At 46.2% G+C, this 21,558-nt stretch overlaps 1 protein-coding gene across 1 annotated transcript in view; it reads right to left on the reverse strand.

Annotated features, from left to right (window-relative positions):
- RGS3 (regulator of G protein signaling 3) overlaps nt 1–21,558 on the reverse strand; it is a 688,935-nt gene that overhangs the window by 625,206 nt on the left and 42,171 nt on the right. Inside the window, exons 3-4 of the mRNA XM_086921262.1 lie at nt 17,663–17,721; nt 951–1,045 (exon numbers count right to left, since the gene is read on the reverse strand). Of these exons, the coding sequence (XP_086777388.1) occupies nt 951–1,045; nt 17,663–17,721 (154 nt within the window). The remainder of the gene's footprint in view (nt 1–950; nt 1,046–17,662; nt 17,722–21,558) is intronic.

The raw sequence follows: 21,558 nt of genomic DNA on the forward strand, positions 1-21,558 counted from the left end.
GGTTTGACAAGGGGGTCTCGGCGTCAAAAAGTTTGAAGACCTCTGCTCTACACCAATGCGCTCAACACCACTTTAATCAAAACAAATGCACTCTACGCCACTCTGTTCTACTCTACTCCATCGCACTCTACTCCATCGCACTCTACTCCATCGCACTCTACTCCATCGCACTCTATACCACTGCATTCTAAGTCATTCGAATCTACATCTCTGCACTCTACTGTGCATTACTGCATTCCACGGTGGAGCGTCCCATGCCACTTCACTCTACTCTGAAACAATCCACTCTACTTTGAACCACTGACTGCTTTGGGACAACAGCCTGCTCTCCAAAAATATTTTGCAACTGTTAAAAACGGTCGTACATCTGGCCCCAAGAATCAAAGTTTCCCTAAAATGCAGAACTTTCAGAAGCAGAATGAGCCAACGGGCACTGCAAGGTTGCTTATGCTTGAAACAGACTCTGCAAATATACTGAAGAGTCTATGTGCGGTTTACCGGTCCGTGTTTTACAAAGTGGACTCTGAGGTACCATCCAATGCACCCACCATAACATGCATCATTCGTCATCTATAGCCCCCTCTCTAAAAGGATTCATATTGCTGCTGCTTGCTCAGATTTAATAAAAGTGAATTCTGGGCAGCGCGCAATACATTTTCTAGAGTTTTCAACTTAAAACACTGTGGTGTCTTAGATAAATCGCAACATAAATCAAAACATTTAAATTCAATTATGAGCACCTCTCTATGAAAATCACCAGAAAAAGCAAATGTCACATATTGAATACAGAAATAGACAAAGGCGGCCGGAACAATGAAGCGATGGAAGGAGACAGCGATCTTTGCGTGGGACAGGCCAGGTCGATGCTGGAGGTCTCCGCAGCTGAGAACTAATGTCTTATTTGCACCAATTAACAAGACCAGCACGTGCGCACAAGCCTCGGTACTCACAAGAGGAAGCACTCGTGAAAAACGGGGGTTTTGCTGTCGTGAACCGTCTTGGTCTTCTGCCTGCAGCGCCGGTCTGTCTCGGGAACCAGGGACATCTTGGGAGAGAAAGCAGAGAGAATGTAGAACTGTTCCCATCACATTTGTCGAGCAGCGGGCACGCGGAGTCTGCTTATTAAACCCATCATCCCCTGCAAACGCCGCGCCGCGCCTGATCCCTCCGACAGTTTAATTCCTTTATAAAGAACACTCCTGTTATGACATTTCTGGAGTCCCTCTTGAGTTCTATTAAAATGCTTCAATTTAATCAACGACGCATCACAGGCACACGAATGGACAAATACATTTTGTTTAAAGTCATGTGAATAATAATTATTAAACCAGAACAAGTAAGATTTTCACCACAAGCACGATTTTCATTCACACTCAAAAGAAATAAAACCTGAAGTGTTCACCCATGAAGAAAAAAGCTCCAGAGAGTAAAGTGTGTGGGTAGAAGGGGCGGCCTTTGGGTTAGAGCCTACCAGGGAAGTGTTTTCATGTTGAGTCTGATGACCACCGAGGTGTGGGTTGCAGCGCAAGTGACTAGTACTAGTGTGGGAGAGATTCATGAGGAAATTGTAGTAAAGACAAAAATAAAGAGGCAGCCACTCAGCACCAGCCTGGCCAGACGGCAGCAGGATGCCCAGGGTGTACAGACACCCACAAAGAGGGTTGATCGGAGAAGGTGCAGTAATCCAAATGCCAACTCATACCCAACAGAGATAGGGTTAAATGACTAAAGGAAGCCAAAAGGGCAAGAACTGATATAGATGCCCTGCTCAATAGCCAATATTTTTTTTATTTTTTAAAGCAAGGATAGAGCTCAACAAACACATCCCATGGCCGAGGAAGGAAGGTCTTGGTTCTGCAATGCATTCATTGCGAGCTCAGATCTACTTTTGGTCCACACTTACCCAATTATTAACTAGCAGAGTTGCATTGGCTAAGATGATTATGTCACCGCAACTTCTGTTATTTTTTTAACTTTCCCCCTCTTAATTCAGAAGAAAATCTTTAGAGAACTAGATAGGATAGGAAATTTAAACTGAGGACCGAGCAGTAGAGGGATAGCACCCAACAAACTGAAGCTGCCAACTGATAAAAGAAATCTTGGGTGCCCCCGACTAAGAGCCATTATTTAGAAGTGGGTTGCATTCTGTCTGGCTGGGCATCATCATAAAGACGAAAATGGATACACTCTGGCACAAATGCATATTTGCTATCATATTTCCGGGTGCGCGAATCTCAAAAGGTCTCCCTTGCCTAGTGGGTACGACTGTAAGGTGCTTGAAATGTCGCCTGCATAATACGTGAGCAGTCCAGCCTCACACCGAAACAGTGAGACATAAGGGACTTCTCTGCCAGACGGGAGCCCTTCCTGCTGGTGACTTAGCACACTGCGAGGAAGTGGTCATCGCACAAGTCGATTCCTTTTCGGTGACTGTGGTTTACACATCTTCTAAAGTTTGCAGAAGAGTAAGATCTAGGTAGGGCTGGGTCAGTGTGCTTGAGTTTTCTATGAGGAATCTTAACGCAGGGACACTCCCTTTGGAGTAACCAGACACTTCACAAACCACTAACATATAACATAACATGAGCTACAATCAGCCATTTTTGTTTGCTTTGCAAGGTCATAAGTGCAATCAGAGGGGCACCGTACAACAAGAAAAAACCTACATAGCATCTCTTACTGCATTGTTTTATGTTAAAATCATCTTGTATGCAGATAAGCAGCGGATCATTTCTGTAGCGGTAACCAAGGTGCCTACTTTAATTGCTTTTAGTATCTGTCTATGTGAAGTGGCATCCTGGGCGAGCAAAAGGTATTTACATTTTAATATTAAAAAAGATATACAATCTGCTCTTCGGGAAACTGTCCGCTGCCTGGTCCACTTCTTGGTGGCTGCCAGAGCTAGGAAGGGCTCCTGAACTATCTCACAGCCAGACAACTTGACTTCTGACTTCTCGACTTCTGGCTCAACACGGATTTTCATTTTGACAAATCTCTCACGTCACAGCATCCTCTTTTAGGGCTCTCAGAACCATAAGGAAAGTTCTTCCGCTGCCCCCAGAATCCAGCAGGAAAATAGTACACGGTCTTACAACTTCAAGCTAGACTATGGCAACTCTCTGTATCTTGGCCTCACTAAAATCAGAATGCAAAAACTGCTAAGGCTTCAAAACGCGGCTGCCTGTCTGGTAGTTAATCTGACACTGTGTAAACGGACATCCTCTGGAAACCCTTCACTGGCTTTCCGTCTAGAAAAGAGGTCTGTTTAAAGCTATGTACCAGTTCTGTTCGACTCAATCACTGTTCTGATTATTTAAAAACTCTGTTCAGACTCTATTCTACATTAAAACTTCTTAGCTCGTTTAATACCAGACACAACTAGATCCACAATAACAGGTATTCTCCAATTGAGCGCCAACCTTTCTCTTTTCTGGTGACCACATTTTGGAACTTCCTTACCCCTTCAAAATGCCTATGCTTCAAAAACCTACATGCAGGGTTTAGATCAGGAGTCTCTAACCTTTTCTGTAAAAAGTGTTACTTATCTTCAATTAAAATCATTCAGAGCTTCTAATATTATTAGTGTTGTAATAGTGACCACAGCAGCTAAGATTACATTAGGAGCCACCATATACAAGATTGCCCTGAAATATGTGACTTCTAGGAGGAATTGAGGGGTGCCATGGCCAAGACAACAGTGCGTGAAGGTCTTCAATCCTTTTCAAGCTGCTATTGTACTCAAGATCTAAACAGGGCAAGGTGGCATCAAGATATTTATCTCTTACCCGTCATTAACCAAAGGAACTATTACTTTATTGGGAAATCAACCAGACCCATATTAGTAGCACATCAACTAATGCCACTGGCTTAAGCAAAACAATTAGTCGCCACTAGTGAGGACCAATTTGTAATCGAGTCAGAGATCAAACGTGCTCTATGATGTATAACTAGCGGATGTACTCCCCATCCCCAAATGTCAAAAAATGTTTCTGCATGCAATATTGGGAAGTTGTATATTATATAAATACTGCATACCATAGACCCCCTGGCTCCGCAACAGGTTTCTTTTTAGGGGTGGGCGTGGGAGGGTGGTGATAACCGTTTAATATCATTAGTTTTCAAACATCTAACATGTTTCATTATAAAATGCAGATTGAATAATATGTAAGAAACATATTGCCTGGAATGCACCTATATGCACATGACTAAATACAAAAACAATAAAATGTTTTTTTTTTTTTTTTAAATGAATGAAGACTGATGTGGAAAAGGAACCAAAGTTGGTAAACTGCTAGCCCCAAGGGGCCAGGATTTTTAAGAAAGGTTCATACCCCACACCCTTCTTGGGCTTATAAAGGTACGTATGCCCAACTCAGGGTGAGAGATAATTTGCTTGGTCTGCTGATGGGATTGGCCTTAATGTCACCCTTCCCTCATCATCACCCTTTTAGATCCCAAACGTTTCTTAGATTTTAGAGACCTTTGCTCTTTTTTTTAGTTTACATAGGGAAAATTCTTCCCGACCATCTAAAATTTCTTCCCAGACCACTTTCACTTATATTTTTAGAAGTAATTAACATTTAATGGGCAGAAAGAGACAATGTGGTGTAAGGAGACTGCTGCAAGCCACTGAGGGGCGCTTTCTGACATGAGATGCACAAGGAGTTAACGGGGAGGGTGTATCGAGCGCGCAATGAAGCCACACCTTGGAGCGCAGACAGCAGGAGATGAACACTACTCCGCTGAGCATTGGTGCAGGAGCACCGTTGAATCACCTGCAGCTGTAAAAGATGGGTAAGCGGTCGCGGCTTGAGGAACCAGTGTGAGGAAGACTGTAACATTGCAGGGTGGCCAGGATGCAAAGACTTTTGATTCTCAGCCTTTTGTGCCTCCAGTCCACAACCCTGGCCTTATGCTCCACAGCACATCTATACATAATTGGAAACCAGGAGGCCAGGAAGGCAGGAGGCTCTTCGTTTAGCTTCCATCTACCAGTAGCACCTAGACTCCACGGGAGCGGCTTGGGTGCCAGTGCTGCAACTGGTCCTCTGCATCCCCCGTCTCCTGAGCAGCACTGCACACCTGAGCACAACTGCACAAAGGATACCCCTTTACTCACTGAACGGACTTGTATTTCAGAAGCTGAGATTACTGGTAAATCCACGGGTTGGAGACTGGCTGTGGATATTGTCAGAGGAAAGCGCGATCCCCAGAGTGGGGAAAGAGTATGTGCGCCTGCTGAGCTAGGTCAGGCTTGTCTGGTGGCCTAGATGCAGCATGTGGATACGCTAGCAGTGGGTAGTAAATGTCGACAGTTAATGGAACTCCGGCATTCTAGTAATTTCTGAACATGATACAGTGTAATTCCTGACCGAATATACTCTAGGTGTAACCCGTTTCGGCAGTAGATTTGAATTTAAACATGTGTTATTTCTTCAGTGCTCTAAATAACTGAGCTTGGCTCACAAGTCAGTGCATCAAGCATTTTTCATCTAAGGACTTAGACAGCAGATAACTTCTCCTTAAAAAAGGAAGCCATGATTGCTAAGAAACTTCGCTCTGGGAGACTGGTGTATGTACTGGCATGCAAAAAATAAATCTAGTTAGGATTAACCCTGAAGAATAAATCCTTACATGTGAATGCCTTGGAATAATTTAATGCAATTAATTTTCTTTTCTAAATGGGATGTTGGAACTAACGGACTGGCTTTAACAGAGCCAGTCTCGAAGGTTGCATTAGAATCTGTGTGTACCAAGGTGGCTAAGCCTTTGGTGTCTGATGGCGTTGATATGCGTATGGATCTCATGCGTCCAAAGACTGTGAAAAAAATGTACCTGTCATGGAAGATTTCACTCTCCCTGATCTGGACATCGACCCTAGGCAATATTCAAAGAGTACATTCTTAATCCTGTCTGCCTTCCTGGCCACAGAAAGGCATTTTGGAAACCCCTTTGGGTTGCAGCTAGAGTCTTAGGTTACCGTTTTTTAGGTCTCGGCTAGAGTAGGCTGCGCACATGCGCAGTCTCACTGGCGAGACTAAATGACTCGGAGTAGCGAGGTTAAGCCCCGCCCCTCTTCTCCATTGGCTGACCTCCTAAACGGCAGCCAGCCATTGGAGAAGAGGTCTCAGTGACGTTCTCTTTTCGATCTAAGCACCGTCTTTTTCGGATTGGGGGAGTGTTTTGGACTTTCTACCTAGTGACGTTCTCAGTCAAAAACACGCCCCCCCCAGTCTGAAAAGGACGGAGCTTACAGACATGGCGAGCGCCTGTTTACACCGTTTCTCCTGAAAACAGCATTGAATGGCGTCTTTGGCACTGATACAAGCCCACTTTCCTTTCAAGTTGGCACCTAAAACACGTTTCTTAAATTGATAGTTTTTCAGTTTAAACTAAACTTAAGAAACAATGTAGAATGGTGATGATATGTATATCTGTAGAAAGAGAATGCCCGTATCAGAATTTGCAAACAGCCAAGTCTTTCACTGAATGCGCAATGGAAGTGTTGAGCTGGTAAAATACTTACCTGGTTCAGCACATTCACTGACAAAATCTGCGTGCAATCTTTGTTATTTTAAGGTCCATCAAAGGTGTGAACTATGTGGTGCTGCTTCAGCCGTTCCTCTTCTGATGTTTATATAATGTGCATAACCCGGTGGGGCTAATTCGATATTCAGTGGACGGGTGTGGGGCTTGATTCAGCCTTTAATTCTTTTGAGGTCTGTAAGATCAATCTGCTCAGCTGAGTAACAGAGACTTCCAAAAGAAATACCGACAAAATGGCAGCGAGTAGCACTGCCTGGGATGAGATTAAAAAGACAAGGGCCCTAATAACACGCACCACATGGGAAAGGCGTGCATTTCAGAATAGAAACAAAAAGACCAAGAACAACAGTAAACAGGTGGGCAGGGAGCGACAGGCCTCGGTTTGGTGGAAGGTAAGAAAGTCCGATCCCTGCATAGGAGGAGTGACACAGCTGGGGTTCCTAAGACTATTACCGACAAAAGCACAGAGGCCAGACAAACTGTGTGCAATGCGACACGAACAGCCAAGTACCATAACAAGTGCCGGCTATTAAAGGGCTTTTCTTCTGAGAGTGACCAGGGAAATGCTCATGCGCTAGTGGGAAAAGCTGCAGTTTTCTTATATTAAATATTAAGCATTTTCGGAAACAGAAAAGGTAAACCGAGACAAAAGCTCACATTTCAGAATTCTAAATCATGTTTGGGCTACAGATGACCTCCTGATCAACAGGAAAGAGCCTTCAGAGTTTACAAAACACAGAGCAGCCTGCCCTGGGCCGCCTCCAGCTCACTCGGTGCCAGCTCAGCAGAGAGCGGTTATGAAATAGTTATTATGTATACAATATAAAAGAACAACTGGTGGCGCGTCCCTCGGAGCAAAAATGCTAAGGCACAGATGCTCAGCCGCCCAAAGTTCTAGTCTTGTCTGGAAGGAGGAGTTTTCCCGTTTTCCCCTTCTAACAGTGTTGCCCCTTTTCTTTTCAGTTCCTGCCACGCTGTATTGTTTCTTTATTTTTTATTTATAAAGTTTTATCTAGCGCGAACATGATCCTCGCGGGTATCAGTGCGCTTTACGATGATGATGGCGAAATGTAAAAGAATATCTTCTATCCCCCTTCCCTCCAAATTAGTCACACACGCCTCCTCGCGCCCTGCTTTCTACTGTTTGGATCAGGTCTCTTTCCCCATAACCCCCCTCCTGTCCTCCGCGCTACAGTACCTCCTCCGCCCCTCCTCTGCTCCTGGGGGGGGGCACTGCCTGACTCCCGGACGCCACTCACCGCTCGGGGCGGGGAGGAGCGGGCCCAGGCTTCTTGAAGCCTCACCTCCCTGTGCAAGTACGAGCACCCGAGCGTCAGGAATAGCACACAGTGCCCGCCCACCTCGCAGTTCTGCCGGATGAACACACCGGGCTCACTGAAGGGCTGAGACAAAGAGGCTGCAGAGAGCTGGCATGTAAGTAGCCCATTCACGCGTTGGCTTCGCCTCTGCGCGGGGTTGCATAGCTGTCTGTGCAGGTCACTCACCTGACAGATCGCTGGGTAGAAAGTTTGGAAGTTAAAGCCAAGTTGATTGCATCTGAGCCATGTTTAATGGTGAGGGCTATCCCGCCGTCGATCCATTCATCTATCCATCCATCCTTCTTGCCTACCAGCCCGTCTACACGGAATCTACCCACCACTCTCCATCTGTTGTGAACTTGTCTCGCTGATTGTTTATACCGTGCTAGCTGTTTATACCGTGCTAGCTATATTAACTATATAAAGCTCACACGCGCTTGGAGAATGCGTCTTGGCGCTATGCTTTTTATATATTAAGCAAACCCTTCTCAAAGCCAGACATGTGATCCCCGTTTCAGTGCAACAGACGCGTTTCTGTATATAAACAGGTCTGTGCCTATTTCGGCATGTGCCTTTGTATATATCATTTGTCTGTAGATCTGCCTTACTGCCTAGCCACGCCAATCTGGCTAGTTTCTTTCTGCCCCTCTCTAAGTGTGCAACAACCTTACAGTCTGTTCTGTATCGACCCACCTGTCTCTATGCTAGGTTAACAATATTTGTTGAAGCTCAAGTCCACAGTGTGGCTGTGTGTGTGGCTCTGTGGCTCTGTGTGTGGCTCTGTGGCTGTGTGTGTGGCTCTGTGTATGTGTGGCTCTGTGTGTGTGTGGCTCTGTGTGTGTGTGGCTCTGTGTGTGTGTGGCTCTGTGTGTGTGTGTGTGTGTGTGTGTGTGGCTGTGTGTGTGGGTGTGTGTGTGTGTGTGTGTGTGTGTGTGTGTGTGTGTGTGTGTGTGTGTGTGTGTGTGTGGCTGTGTGTGTGTGTGTGTGGCTCTGTGTGTGTGTGTGTGGCTCTGTGTGTGTGTGTGGCTCTGTGTGTGTGTGTGGCTCTGTGTGTGTGTGTGGCTCTATGTGTGTGTGTGGCTCTATGTGTGTGTGTGGCTCTATGTGTGTGTGTGTGGCTCTGTGTGTGTGGCTCTGTGTGTGTGACTGTGTGGCTGTGTGTGTGTCTGTGTGTGGCTGTGTGTGTGGCTCTGTGTGTGTGTGTGTGTGTGTGTGTGGCTCTGTGTGTGTGTGTGGCTCTGTGTGTGTGGCTCTGTGTGTGTGTGTGTGTGGCTCTGTGTGTGTGTGTGTGTGGCTCTGTGTGTGGCTCTGTGTATGTGTGTGGCTCTGTGTTTTTGTGTGTGTGCCCCTGTGTGTGTGGCTGTGTGTGTGGCATTTGCGAGAGATTAAGCTATTGGCATTGTAAATGATAATTCCATTTATTTATCTGTTTTCAAAACAAACACATAAATAAAAATGTTGTCATTTACAATGCCAATAGCTCTAACTTCTGCAAAGGCGAGACCGTTGAATTGGAAATGCTGGTTAGCAATTCCCCCAGCAACAATTTGTCCATTACTTCCAGGATGTCTGCTACTTCAGGACTGCATTTGAATTCACATTCATCTTCTACCCTCCCTGGGAATTATCTAGTGTCTTGAGAGAATTTTGTCCTCTATATTGCCTCTGTTGGAAAAATCAGTTCATAATTCTGATAATATCTTAGACTTGCTCATAACCATATCAAAGTCACTGATCCTGGATAAAAGATCTCTATTGGAAAAGTCTTCTACTCCCTGACCCGGACTAGAGAAGGTGGGAGTGGCGCTGCTGCACTTCAATCGAGCATTCATCAAATTAATCCCAGTGGCGTTGTAGGAGAGTCTCTCTCATTTTATTTAACTAATCAATACATAAGAGGTTTAAAGGCCTTACCTTGCTTACTGAATGTGCTAATTAAATGGAATTATAGATGGAAATTTCGCAACAGATTGTTTTATGTGTTATAAAGAGCTTTATTTTGCATTGTAATGCAATGGTTTTAATTAATCAAGCAATAAAATATACCTTATACCTAGTGGGGTTTTTCTTTCCGATTATCGCTTCAGGAATTCGAGAACACAAGCTAGCTCTTCACAATGTAGGGAAAGTAGTAATGAATTACAGAGCTCGATGGAGAACAAGCACAATTTCCTGCAAAATCTACGGAAGTATCAGTTTAGCCTTACCCCCACCTCCACTAGCAAGTAAAAAACTAATAATCTTTTTCCAATCGTGCAAAGCCCCTGTGTTAGAACTGAGATTTCTGGTTGGCTAAGGCTTGCGCCAAAGCCAGGCAGAAACCACCACTCTAGTCAGGGCAAGGGAGTTTCACGCCAAAGATAACCCCTGCTCACCCTCTTGGTAGCTTGGAACGAGCGGTCAGGCTTATCACGGAGGCAATGTGTAAAGCATTTGCGCATGCACGCAGCAACAACATCCCAGGTACACCACAAAAGGAACTCCACACAAGGTTATATAAACATAACTTTTGTATTCTCAAAACACATCAGATAGTAATCACACAATATAAATTGTGCCAACTGGCACGGGCAATATTCACAAGGGATTATTTACACAGGACAGGGCCACGTGGGCCACTGTCAGGATCAACACTTAGCAGAAATTGGTACAAGTAAAAATATAGAATAAACCTACAACCAGTAGCCACTGGTAATCACTGTACTCCACCTCAACCTGTAACATAAGCTACATTATGTACAGTCACATCAGGCGTGAATTACATCCTGCGCCAACCTCGCCAGCATAAACACATTATGCAATCTCCTCACTAGTCTAAACACATTACACCCTACCTCCTAAGTATAACTCACATTAGGGGTGTAAAGCACAGAGTGACGTATAATCTCACTAACACAAACCTACATAGGCAAAACAACCTCATAATCATAAACCACAGTTTTAGAGGTATCAGATACAGGGTGCGCAAAACATACTATACACAATACCTTTCCTAGCACCTCATTTAGAGCACATCAATTACACTAGGGCCTTGCACCCTACCCACGTACCAGCCCCCTTGGTCCACTGGCCACCCAAGAAGGGGTTCAAATTCCCTGTGCCCAGAATGTAATGGCGCGCTGCAAACGCAGCGCCAGTCAGGGGTGCGCCATCTGCGCAAACTTAAACGTTGCAGCTGCCCACTACTTGCTAGGCAGCTGAGAACAAGAACAGGGCCTAAACACTGCAGCTGGCACTAAGTGCTGCCCAGCTGTAGAAGGCCTGGCACCTCTGTGCCACTTCTGTACCCCTCAGGGACTCTGCCTCCAATGGCGCCTAAACGGTGCAGCTGCCCACTACTTGCTAGGCAGCTGTGAATCAGCAAAACTGCGGCATGGGCTCTCACTGGCCCTCAGGACAAACTGCACCAAATACTGGAGCCCTCTAGGCTCTGAGAATAAACATGTGCCTTGGAGCCCTCAGACACCTTAACTAACATGGGAGCACGCTGGCGCTTTAAATAAATTAGGCCAGGCTCTTACAATCCACATGCCCACTAGAATGGGGGCCCTCAGGGGAAGAACACGGCCCCTTTGGCCCTCGGGAACCCCACTGGGGCCTGTTAGATCAATGGGGCCATCGTTGGAGCCTTCGGGCTCGGGGAATCACTAGTACAACGTTGGGGCGGCCCACTGCCATCCGGGGCCGCCCTAGATGCACCCCTGTCACTGTGCCTTACTCAGGCACCAACACACACCAGGAGCCCCCAGCCCGTTTCCACTTACCAGGCTGCTCTCCTCCGGCGGGGCTCCTCCGGGCAGGCGGCAGGACATCTTCTGTGCTAGCGGTGGGGGCAGGCCCCGGCAATGTGCCTCACGCCCCTCCGCTGTTTACCGCTGCTGGCTGGCGCCCGCGGGGCTCTCCCTCAGCAATGGGAGCCCCGCCCGGGCAGGCTCCAGCATCTTTCTTCAGAGCAGCGCTTCTGGGACTCCTCGTGGCCACTCGGGGAGGCGGAGTAGGCTCCCGTCCTCCCCTCGCAGCACCTTCCCACCAACAGCAACTGCGGGGTTCCCCCTACAGCCTGGGAGCCCCGCCTCGTCCTCACATGGCGCCGGCATCCTCTCTCTCCCGTGGGGCTTCCCTTCCGTCCAGGAAGCCCCGCCCATGTCCCTCACAATGGTGCCTGACTTCCTGGTCGCGCTGCAGCGGCCAGGAGCAGACTTCTTTGAGACTCAATGAGGGGTAGGCTCCCTCCGTGGCTAAAAATACACAGCGGGGTGGGCTTCCGCTACAGGCAGCAAAACACCCACGGCAAATGAGGGGAGGCTTCCTCTGATTAAACATATAAAAGCGGGGTGGGCACCCGTAACTGACACGAAGGCCATCTCGGGGGAATCCCTCGCCGGGGATTCCCTTGCCTCGTCAGGCAACGCCGCCAAGCCCACACAATCCTCCTTCCCTGAGGCCTTAAAAAACTGCGCTCCCAAGGCACTTAGGCTCTAACAAGACTTGGTAAAAGCAATCCTGAAGAGCCAATGGTCCCAGCAGTCCTGGAGGCATCAGAGGAAGCAAAAAGGGGACCCCAAACAAGAGATCCAAGGCATCCAGGGGCTGGGCAGGGCCCAGGGAGACAAGCCTTACCCTGGGCCCCAGCAGCAGCACGCCCCTGGTAGTTTCAAGTTGCAAAAACAAGAACATTTTTATGGGGTCACAGCCCCTCTTTTATGCACCATTTCCTTAGTTTCCAAAGGTGCAGGCAAGGGGCGAACAAGATGCAACTAGTTCTTGAGCACTTTGTTTTGCTCAGCCCCTCTGCCTATTCACAGGATGGGTCAGGGACATCAGGCACCACAGGGGGTGGATCCAGCATTGTGGAGGGAAGGCCCAGCCCTATTCAAGTCCCAGGTGCACTCCTCCCTCCCATCAACATGCAGATCTTCGTATTCACCACCGGGCAAACCCATCCTGAATCCTGGAGCCAGGCACACCAGCCAGCTCCAGCCAATCACAAGCCAGACACTCAATTCACATTTACTGCACAGACATGCCAACTTCTAGAAGTGGCACTTCCACACTAGACACATTAAATCCGCGCACATCATCACGCAGCATTTAATCTCACGAGTTCGCACATACCAAACTCGACCCTGCACTCCCAACACATCAGGAACTACCATGGACACACATATCTCCATGCATTCCTATAGGAGGGCAGGCCACTATCACCACACATACACAGAGAGCGCCGCACTTTACACTGGGCCACAGTGAAAAAGTGCGCAGAGGCCTAAAATCACCAACACCAGGTTACAGAAACAGACTAGGAACATGCAAAAAGTTTAGGGGTGAACCTGCCAAAAGGGCCAAGTCCAACACCCTGCAATGCTAAATCCTAAGGGCAAGGCCCAGCTGATCCTCTCCCTCATAAACAACCCCGCCACGGCCAGAACCAACCTACACGAAGGGATGAAAAACGTAGCCGAGTGGATGAGGAACAGCCGCCTGAAACTGAACTCAGACAAGACAGAAGTCCTCATCCTAGGATCATCACCCTCTGCCTGGGACGACTCCTGGTGGCCACCTGCCCTGGGCAGCGCACCCAAACCAACGGACCACGCACGCAACCTGGGCGTCATCCTGGACTCCTCCCTCTCGATGAACAGACAAGTCAACGCCGTCTCATCATCGTGTTTCAACATCCTATGCATGCTCCAAAAGATCTTCCGATGGATTCCCACCGAAACCACGAAGACGGTCACCCAGGCACTCGTCACCAGCCGACTGGACTACGGAAACACCCTCTACACCGGAACCACAGCCAAACTGCAGAAAAGACTCCAACGCATCCAGAACGCCTCCGCACAACACATCCTGGACATCCCCCGACACAGCCACATCTCCGGACACCTGAGAGACCTGCACTGGCTCCCCGTCAGCAAGAGAATCACGTTCCGTCTTCTCACCCACACACACAAGGCCCTCCACGACTCGGGCCCCAGGTACCTCAACAAATGCCTAACCTTCTACACTCCCACCCGCCAGCTACGATCGACCAGCCACGCCCTCACCGCCGTTCCACGCATTCGAAGAGCCACCATGGGAGGAAGATCCTTCTACTACCTGGCAGCCAAGACTTGGAACTCCCTCCCCATCCACCTCCGTCTCACCCAGGACCACCTCTACTTCAGGAAGCAACTCAAGACCTGGCTGTTCGAGCAGTAGCGAACCCCTCTCCCCCAAGTGCCGTAAGACCCTCCGGGTGAGTAGCACGCTATACAAATTTCCTGATTGATTGATTGATTGATTGAAGAAAAGTAAGTACAGTAAAAAGGGCAAGGAGGCAATAACAAAAAGCCAAAAATAATAAACAGTTTAGATTTTGTCGGGAAAAAGAGCAAAAATACACTCTGCATTAATTTAAACTCAGATTTGGGTGTAACAGTGTTAAGAGAATGACTCTAAAGAGGAAAGGATGGAAACAGCCTCCTCACAATTGCCTTCAGGATTACTGCTATACCCACAACATGAAGGTTAATATTTGGTACCCCGATCAGGATACACACACACACACAGTGAGACATTGGGTGTCTGTTGCAGTAACACCCCATCTCCCCAATTTGTTTGCCCAATTTCTGAGAAGCTCTTTCCCTAAATTGTACCTTTTGTTTCCCAATTGGCACAACTTCAGTACCCCTTAAAAGTCCCTAGTAAATGGTGCCCCTGGTACCTAGGGCATTGGCACTGAAGAGGGACTCCAATGGTTGCAACACGAATTGTGCTACTCTAGGGTCCCCTCACCAAGACCATGCACACTGCCATCGCAGATTGATGCCTTGGGGCAGACAAAACCGAAGAATTGACATGGCTCCCATCCCTGAGTGGCATCCCCACAGACACTGCATGAAATATAGACAAGAAACCCCTATAGAAAGTCTTATAGCCCTAAGGCAGAGTACACTATATCTCCTATGTGGACATATCTGCATGGTAAGAGGTGGCCTTGCCACCTTTGAAACGCAACCCCAGATTCTCCTGATAGAAGGAGCAACCCCCCTTCCTGTGCTCACCCTCTTTTGGCAGAAAGACAGGCTGGAAAACTTCAAAAGAATAGGAGGTGTTCCCCCTCAACCAACTCCATCCCTCAGGGGCTGGAGGTGAGGTGAAGCACATTTTTCAGTGCCCACCATCTTGAGGATGGTGGGACTCCTCTAATCAGGAATTGGGCTATGTCCCCTCACACAACAGGTGGGCAGAATAAAGGGGTGTAGACACCCCAGGTAAAGGGTCCATTGGTCACTACCTGTAACTCTCTTGTAAACGCCCCTTAATTTAAGTATTTAGGAGGCATCCCCAGACCCTCAACAATAGTATCCACTGACACAAGAACACGATAAATGAAGAACCGCTGTTAGAACGAGAACTGTAGACCTCGTGGTGGACTTTGGGCGCAAACTCCTGCCTGCCACCACAGAACTCAACAATCACCAACCTTCAGCTCGTCTTGTCACTGTGTGGCCTGAACAACCCCCGAAGAGTCATTAGCACTTCGCAGATTGCCAGAGAAACTCCCTTGATATAGAGGTACTATCTTCCAATAGCTGCAGGCCTTCAAAACAGTGAAGTCTGGTCCAGCGTCGTCCGGCTCCCCGCCGACTGACGTCTGAGTGCCAGCCGAATGTACAGGGCAAGGTCGGCGGAGCGGAGGTTTCCTTTGGGTATGTAGAAAGAGACTTTTTCGTTGAGGTGTTTGAGTTCGATGTTGTGGAGGGATTTGTAGGCGTGTAGGATTGTAGATGGGGAGCCAGTGGAGGTCTCGCAGGTGTGGGGTCATGTGCTCATGTCATGGGGTGCCAAATACGAGTCTGGCCGCAGTGCTCTGGATGGTCTGGAGTTTGTATAGCAGGGATTTGTTGATTCCAGCATAGAGGGTGTTTCCGTATTCTAGTCTGCTAGGTTTGAGTGCATGAATCACAGTCTTTCTGGCTTCAGGGGAGGTCCACTTGAAGGTCTTGCAGAGGATACGGAGGGAGTTGAAGCAGGTGGATGAGGGTGGAGTGGAGGTGCTTTTTCTGTGACCTTGCTCCAGTTTCTTCGTGGCGGGCGCGGGGTGGGCTTGTGTGCGGTGGTGGTGTCAAAAGAAAAGTGTACACAGAGGTGGTCTGTCCAGAGGGGCTGTGAGGTGTGGTGAAGCGGGTGTTGGTCCCTCCTGCGAAGATGAGATGGATGATGTGTCTGGCCTTGTGGATGGGAGTGGTGATGAGCTGTTCAGTTCACGGTTGTCCAGGAGGGCGGTGTAGTCAAGGTCACTTTGGCTGTCAAGTGTCGAGGTGGAAGTTCAGTTCTCCGACGAGTATGAAGTCCATTGAGGCAATGGTGTGGGTTGCGATGAGGTCAGCAATGGTAGCAGTGAAAGATGCTTGAGGCCCTGGGGGTTTGTAGGTGAGGGTGCCGTGAAGTGTGGTTCTGGGTCTGGCCTGGATCTGGAAGTGGAGGTGTTCAGTGTTGGAGAGGGAGTCACTCGAGATGGAGAGTCAGAGGGAGCTCTTGTGTGCGATGGCAAGTCCTCCTCCTGGGTGGTGGGGCGGTCCTTCCTCTGGATCTTGTATCCATCAGGAATGGCAGTGGCGATGACGGTCGGAGGAGTTGGTCTAGGTTTCTGTGAAGAAGGCGACGTCTGGCGAAAGGGTGTCGAGGTGGTCCCAGATCTCTACGGCATGCCTGTACAGGGAGCGAACATTGAGGAGGATGCACTTCAGGGCTTCGGTGGCGCGGGGTGTCGGGCATGGGTGCAGCGGTCGTAGGGGTGCTGTGGATGCTGAAGGATTGTCAGCAGTGTCGGAAGGAGAACTGGCCGTGGGTGGTTTTCGGCGTAGATAGCTGGCAGTTGTTGATTCTTCCGGGGTTGAGTGGGAAGAGGGTAGCTGAGTCGTATCGGTAGGAGGTCAGAGATCCAGGGTCCCTGTCGCTGATCAGGTTGCAGACGGGCGCAGACAGGCTTGCCAGTGGCGCACCTTTGGCGCGCCCGCTGCACAGCCGCCATTAAAAAAGGAAGTGGGGAGGGAAGCGCAGCCTGGAGGCGGGAGCGGGAAACAGGTAGGGGCAGCAGGTGCAGCAGTGGCGGGGAGGGAACTGGTAGAAAAAATAGCAACAATAAGAAAGAAGACCAACTGAGGATTACAGAGGCACAAACCACCAACACCTACCAGCTGAGGTGGACGGGTTCAGCGGCAACAGCACTACAGCGGAGCCTGCTAGGGAGAGAGAGCAGGTCCTTGACCAGGAGGTCAGAGGTCTTGCACACACTCTCTCGCAGCGGCCGCCATTAAAAAGGGAAGGGGGGAGGGAAGCGCCACCACTCACTACGTCCGGACAAAAGTTTTGAAACCGCATACGAGAGATATACTGTACTTTTTATTTTTATATTATAACCAATATATTAATGTGTTCTCTGGAAACGGAATGGAGCCATAACTTAAAAATAAAATTGCTCTGCATTGTTTCACTAGTAAATTCTTGATCATGTTTCTAAGACATTATTTAAGCCATGTAAACAAAATCACATCTGTTCAATGGTTCAGAAAAATATCATTCGTCCATAATGAAATATGACAGTAAAGACTAAGATGTTGGAAGTTAGAATGCATTTAGCAAACAAACCATGATTTATGCTAAGTCCATCCACAGTGCCTGAAGAGATCTCTGCTAGTGGAAAGGACCCTTACGATCTCCTAAACAATATATTCACATTGTAGAGGGGCAATTGATTCATTTGTCATTATTATTGAACTTAAAATAAATACATACTAAAGCACCCTTACCTTAACATAGGAGTCACAGGTTCGGTATTCCTTCCCCATTAGTCCTTTAGCTTCCATAACTAAAAATAAAAACCACAGTTATAATAGATGGAATGAGATAAGAAAAATAGTCACTTAAGAAAAAGAAATATGAACGTCTAACACAATTATATTTTGCAATCACAGGCTTATATAGGAGTATTAAAGTCAAAACTAATAAGGATGCGTTTATACTCTCTCCACAATATTGCCGTTTTTACTACATCACATTTCTTCATAATTCTCATAGCACACAATTGCGGACTATTCCACAAATGACAAAGCAAAAAGCATACACCTGAATGTTGAATTTACCTTGCAAACCAAAGGCTGAATAGGTCATTAAAACTCTCTGCATTAAACTGTGACGAAGATGTGAAATGCTTTCAGAAGAAAAAATGCAGGGTTTCTCAACATGTAACTGCATAACCACAACAGTTGTCTATAGAGGAATAGCCAACAAGGATCCATTTTATGGTCAGGTTCGAGTAAGAATGTTTACTTTGCCGCATAAAATACATTTGCATATAATGAATTTAAATGGAACTCATTACATAGTTAGGGTTTGCTTCAGAGGCTGTTTTACTTTTGATGATGCTACAATACTATCAAAATCAGTGAGAAACCGAGGTAGAAGATACACATGTTGAGTAGAAAAAAAGATGAAAAAATACCAATGGCAATTTGAATACAAAATACATGTCAAGAAATATGAATGCCTTGAGGGCTGACATCTGGCAAAGGGTGTTTGTGATGGTCGTAGGAAAAAAAGATGTATGGCGTACAATATATCCTAAACTTGCAGGATTTACTTATTATTCTGCACCACATAAATCATGTTCTCGAATTGATATGGTTTGGGCAACAGATAAAATTATAGATTATAGCACCATGGAATTGTGCCCAAGAGTCACATCTGATCACAATCCCATTTTTTTAGAATTTAATATTGCTACTAGGAAACCATGCTCTCTGAAACTTACTTTTCCTAGATATCTTTTTTCTGCTGCAACTTTTTTCACTCATCTTAAAGGACATATCGTCAAATTTATCGAGATTAACTTAAACTCTACTGCCGTAATATCTGTATGGGATGCATGCAAGGCCAGTATAAGGGGTTTCGCCCAGCAATACGTTTTCAGAAAGAACTCGGAACGCCAGAAAGAGACCAAGGCTATGACTTCTAACATCTTGTCTTTGGAAAATCTGTTGGCAGAAGCTCTCTTATTAGGAAGGCCTAATATAGATTTAAGAATGGAATTAGTGAACCTTCAGTCAGCCACCAAAAAGACGCTCAGGGAGAAATACCGTTTGAAATTACATAAATTTTATTTATCACAATATGAGAGCGGCGACAGAATTGGCTAATTTTTTTTAGCTTATAAAGTAGCTGATAAGAAAGCTAGCACATTAGTTAAGGCTATCAAAGGAAGGGACACTATAATTTACAAACAACATGAACAGATATTAGATCAATTCGTTAATTACTAGAGTTGTTTATATACTCCAGAAAAATTTCCCAGTAATCATTGCATATTATCATACATCAACGCTAACCTGAGTGATCAGAGAGATAGAGAAGGTGTTTGTCAACTTGATGGAAATATTACTCACACAGATATAAGGTCTGCAATTGCTTCCCTTCCCTCCGGTAAGGCTTCCTCTGGAACTTTATAAGCTATGTATCGACGAGCTGCTCCCACTTTTTAGTTCAGTTATTGACTCGATTGGGGAAACAGGGAAAGCTCCTATCTCTTGGAATACTGCTAAAATTGTATTTTTTCTTAAGAAACATAAACCTGCAGATGATTGTGGGTCATATCGACCTATCTCCCTAATCAACGCGGACGCCAAGGTGTTTCGCGAAAATTTTGGCTACTCGACTTGCTCCTCATGCCAGAATTAGTGAACACACAGCAGCACGGATTTGTTATGGGGAGAGATACCACTGCCCATGCAAACACGGCAATAATTGCTTTTGATGTTGCTTCGGTTAATTCCACCCCACTTGGTATGGTCATGTTAGATGCTGTTAAAGCTTTTGACCAAGTGGGGTGGGATTATCTATGGGCTGTGTTGACGGCATTTGGATTTCAGGGACAATTTCTTGGCTGGATACGTTCCTTATATGACCACCCTACTGCTAAAATAAGCTACGCAGGTATGACCTCATCTAATTTTTCAATAGCTAGGGGCACCCGGCAAGGGTGTCCCTTGTCTCCTTTGCTGTTTGCCCTTTCAATGGAACCTTTTTTAAATGCTCTTCAGACCCAAACAGACATTATTCCTTTTCAACATGGCATAAATACTTTAAAAATAACCGTGTATGCGGATGATATCGCGATTTTTACTACGGATGCGGTTAAAGCTTTGCCAGGGATAATCAAAGAAGCAGACAGTTTCGGGGATATCTCCGGATATAAACTGAATGTCAACAAAACCCAGATCGTCGTTAACTATAAGCCATTGGTACCGATCCAAGGTATATGTAAAACTGCTATATATCTGGGAGTGAAAATCTCTGCTAATATTAATGAATAAATTAAGCTCAATTATGACTCTGTTAAAGGAGGTAGCACTTTCATTAAAAAAATGGCACAAGATCCCACTTAGCCTAGTTGGACGGATCAATTTAATTAAAATGAAAATACTACCAACATTTATTTATTTATTTCGATCAATTTCCCTCCGCCCTAATAATCTTCTTTTTTTTTTTTTTAATTGGACGGGATAAGCAGTAGTTCTATTTGGGGATACAAAAAAGCTCGCAGATCTTTGCAGTTACTGAAACTCTCAATTGAAAAGGGAGCGTTACATTTCCCGGATTTTAAACTTTATTTTTTTGCAACTTTTTTTGTCCGTCTCCGAAATTTGCTTAAAACGGAAAACTCTGTTCTTTTTTCAATTCATGTTGGGTTCTGACTGTAATCAGTTTTTAGCTAGAGTCCACAACCCAAATTACTTTAAACGTGTAAAATAGACCGCCAGGGAGATTGTTAGAATCTTGATCTCGACTTTTCATTCAGAACTACCGCTATGGGGTAACCCAGGACTTCCTGAAATTTTTTCGGATGGTGCTGGGACCTTATGGTCCAACTGCGGTATTAATACTTTAGGTGACTTGTATGGCACTGATGGATTACTTGATTTTGCATCACTTAAACTTCTTTATAAACTGAATAACTCAATGTACTTTAAATATATGCAAATTTGGGACTTTTTAGTCCGGAAAATGAAAAACAATTAAGTAGACGACTCAGATATCATGACTTGTCTTTACTCGGATAAGACTAAATCATTAATTCACAAGGGCTATAAACACCTAAACCAGATGAAAATTGATGGCTGTATTAAACTAGCGGCTAAATGGACCACCAGAATTGATCTCAATATAAAACCAAATCAAATATCCACTTCTCTCTGTCGCATCAACCGAGTGGTTCAGTCTTCTAGTTTAAGACTTCAGTCATACAGAACTATTTGTCGACTATATTACACTACGCACAGAATTTCCGGCTGGTCATCAAATAATACACTTAATGATCGTTCTAAATGCCCTAGGTGTGATCTCGCGGCAGTCGATCTGGAACACATGTTATTTACTTGTCCTGCATTATGCGAGTTTTGGAGAGGAATAGAAGGTATGCTTAGTCAGAAGCAGATTACCTTTTCTCCTCTCTCAGCTCAAATGGTATTGTTAGATGTACAGGAGTTAAATAGTCCACATAATGATTTAATTACTATTTTAATCGCATATGCAAGATTGACTATTGATAGGGCCTGGATCTCTCCGAAATCCCCGCATGTCACCGAGTGGTGGTCGCTCGTTAATGAAATCTTCTCGATGGAACTAGCAATAGCTAGAGTAAGGGGTTTAC

The sequence above is a fragment of the Lissotriton vulgaris genome, chromosome 5 (assembly GCF_964263255.1).
Source record: "Lissotriton vulgaris chromosome 5, aLisVul1.2, whole genome shotgun sequence".
Classification (NCBI taxonomy): Eukaryota; Metazoa; Chordata; class Amphibia; order Caudata; family Salamandridae; genus Lissotriton; species Lissotriton vulgaris.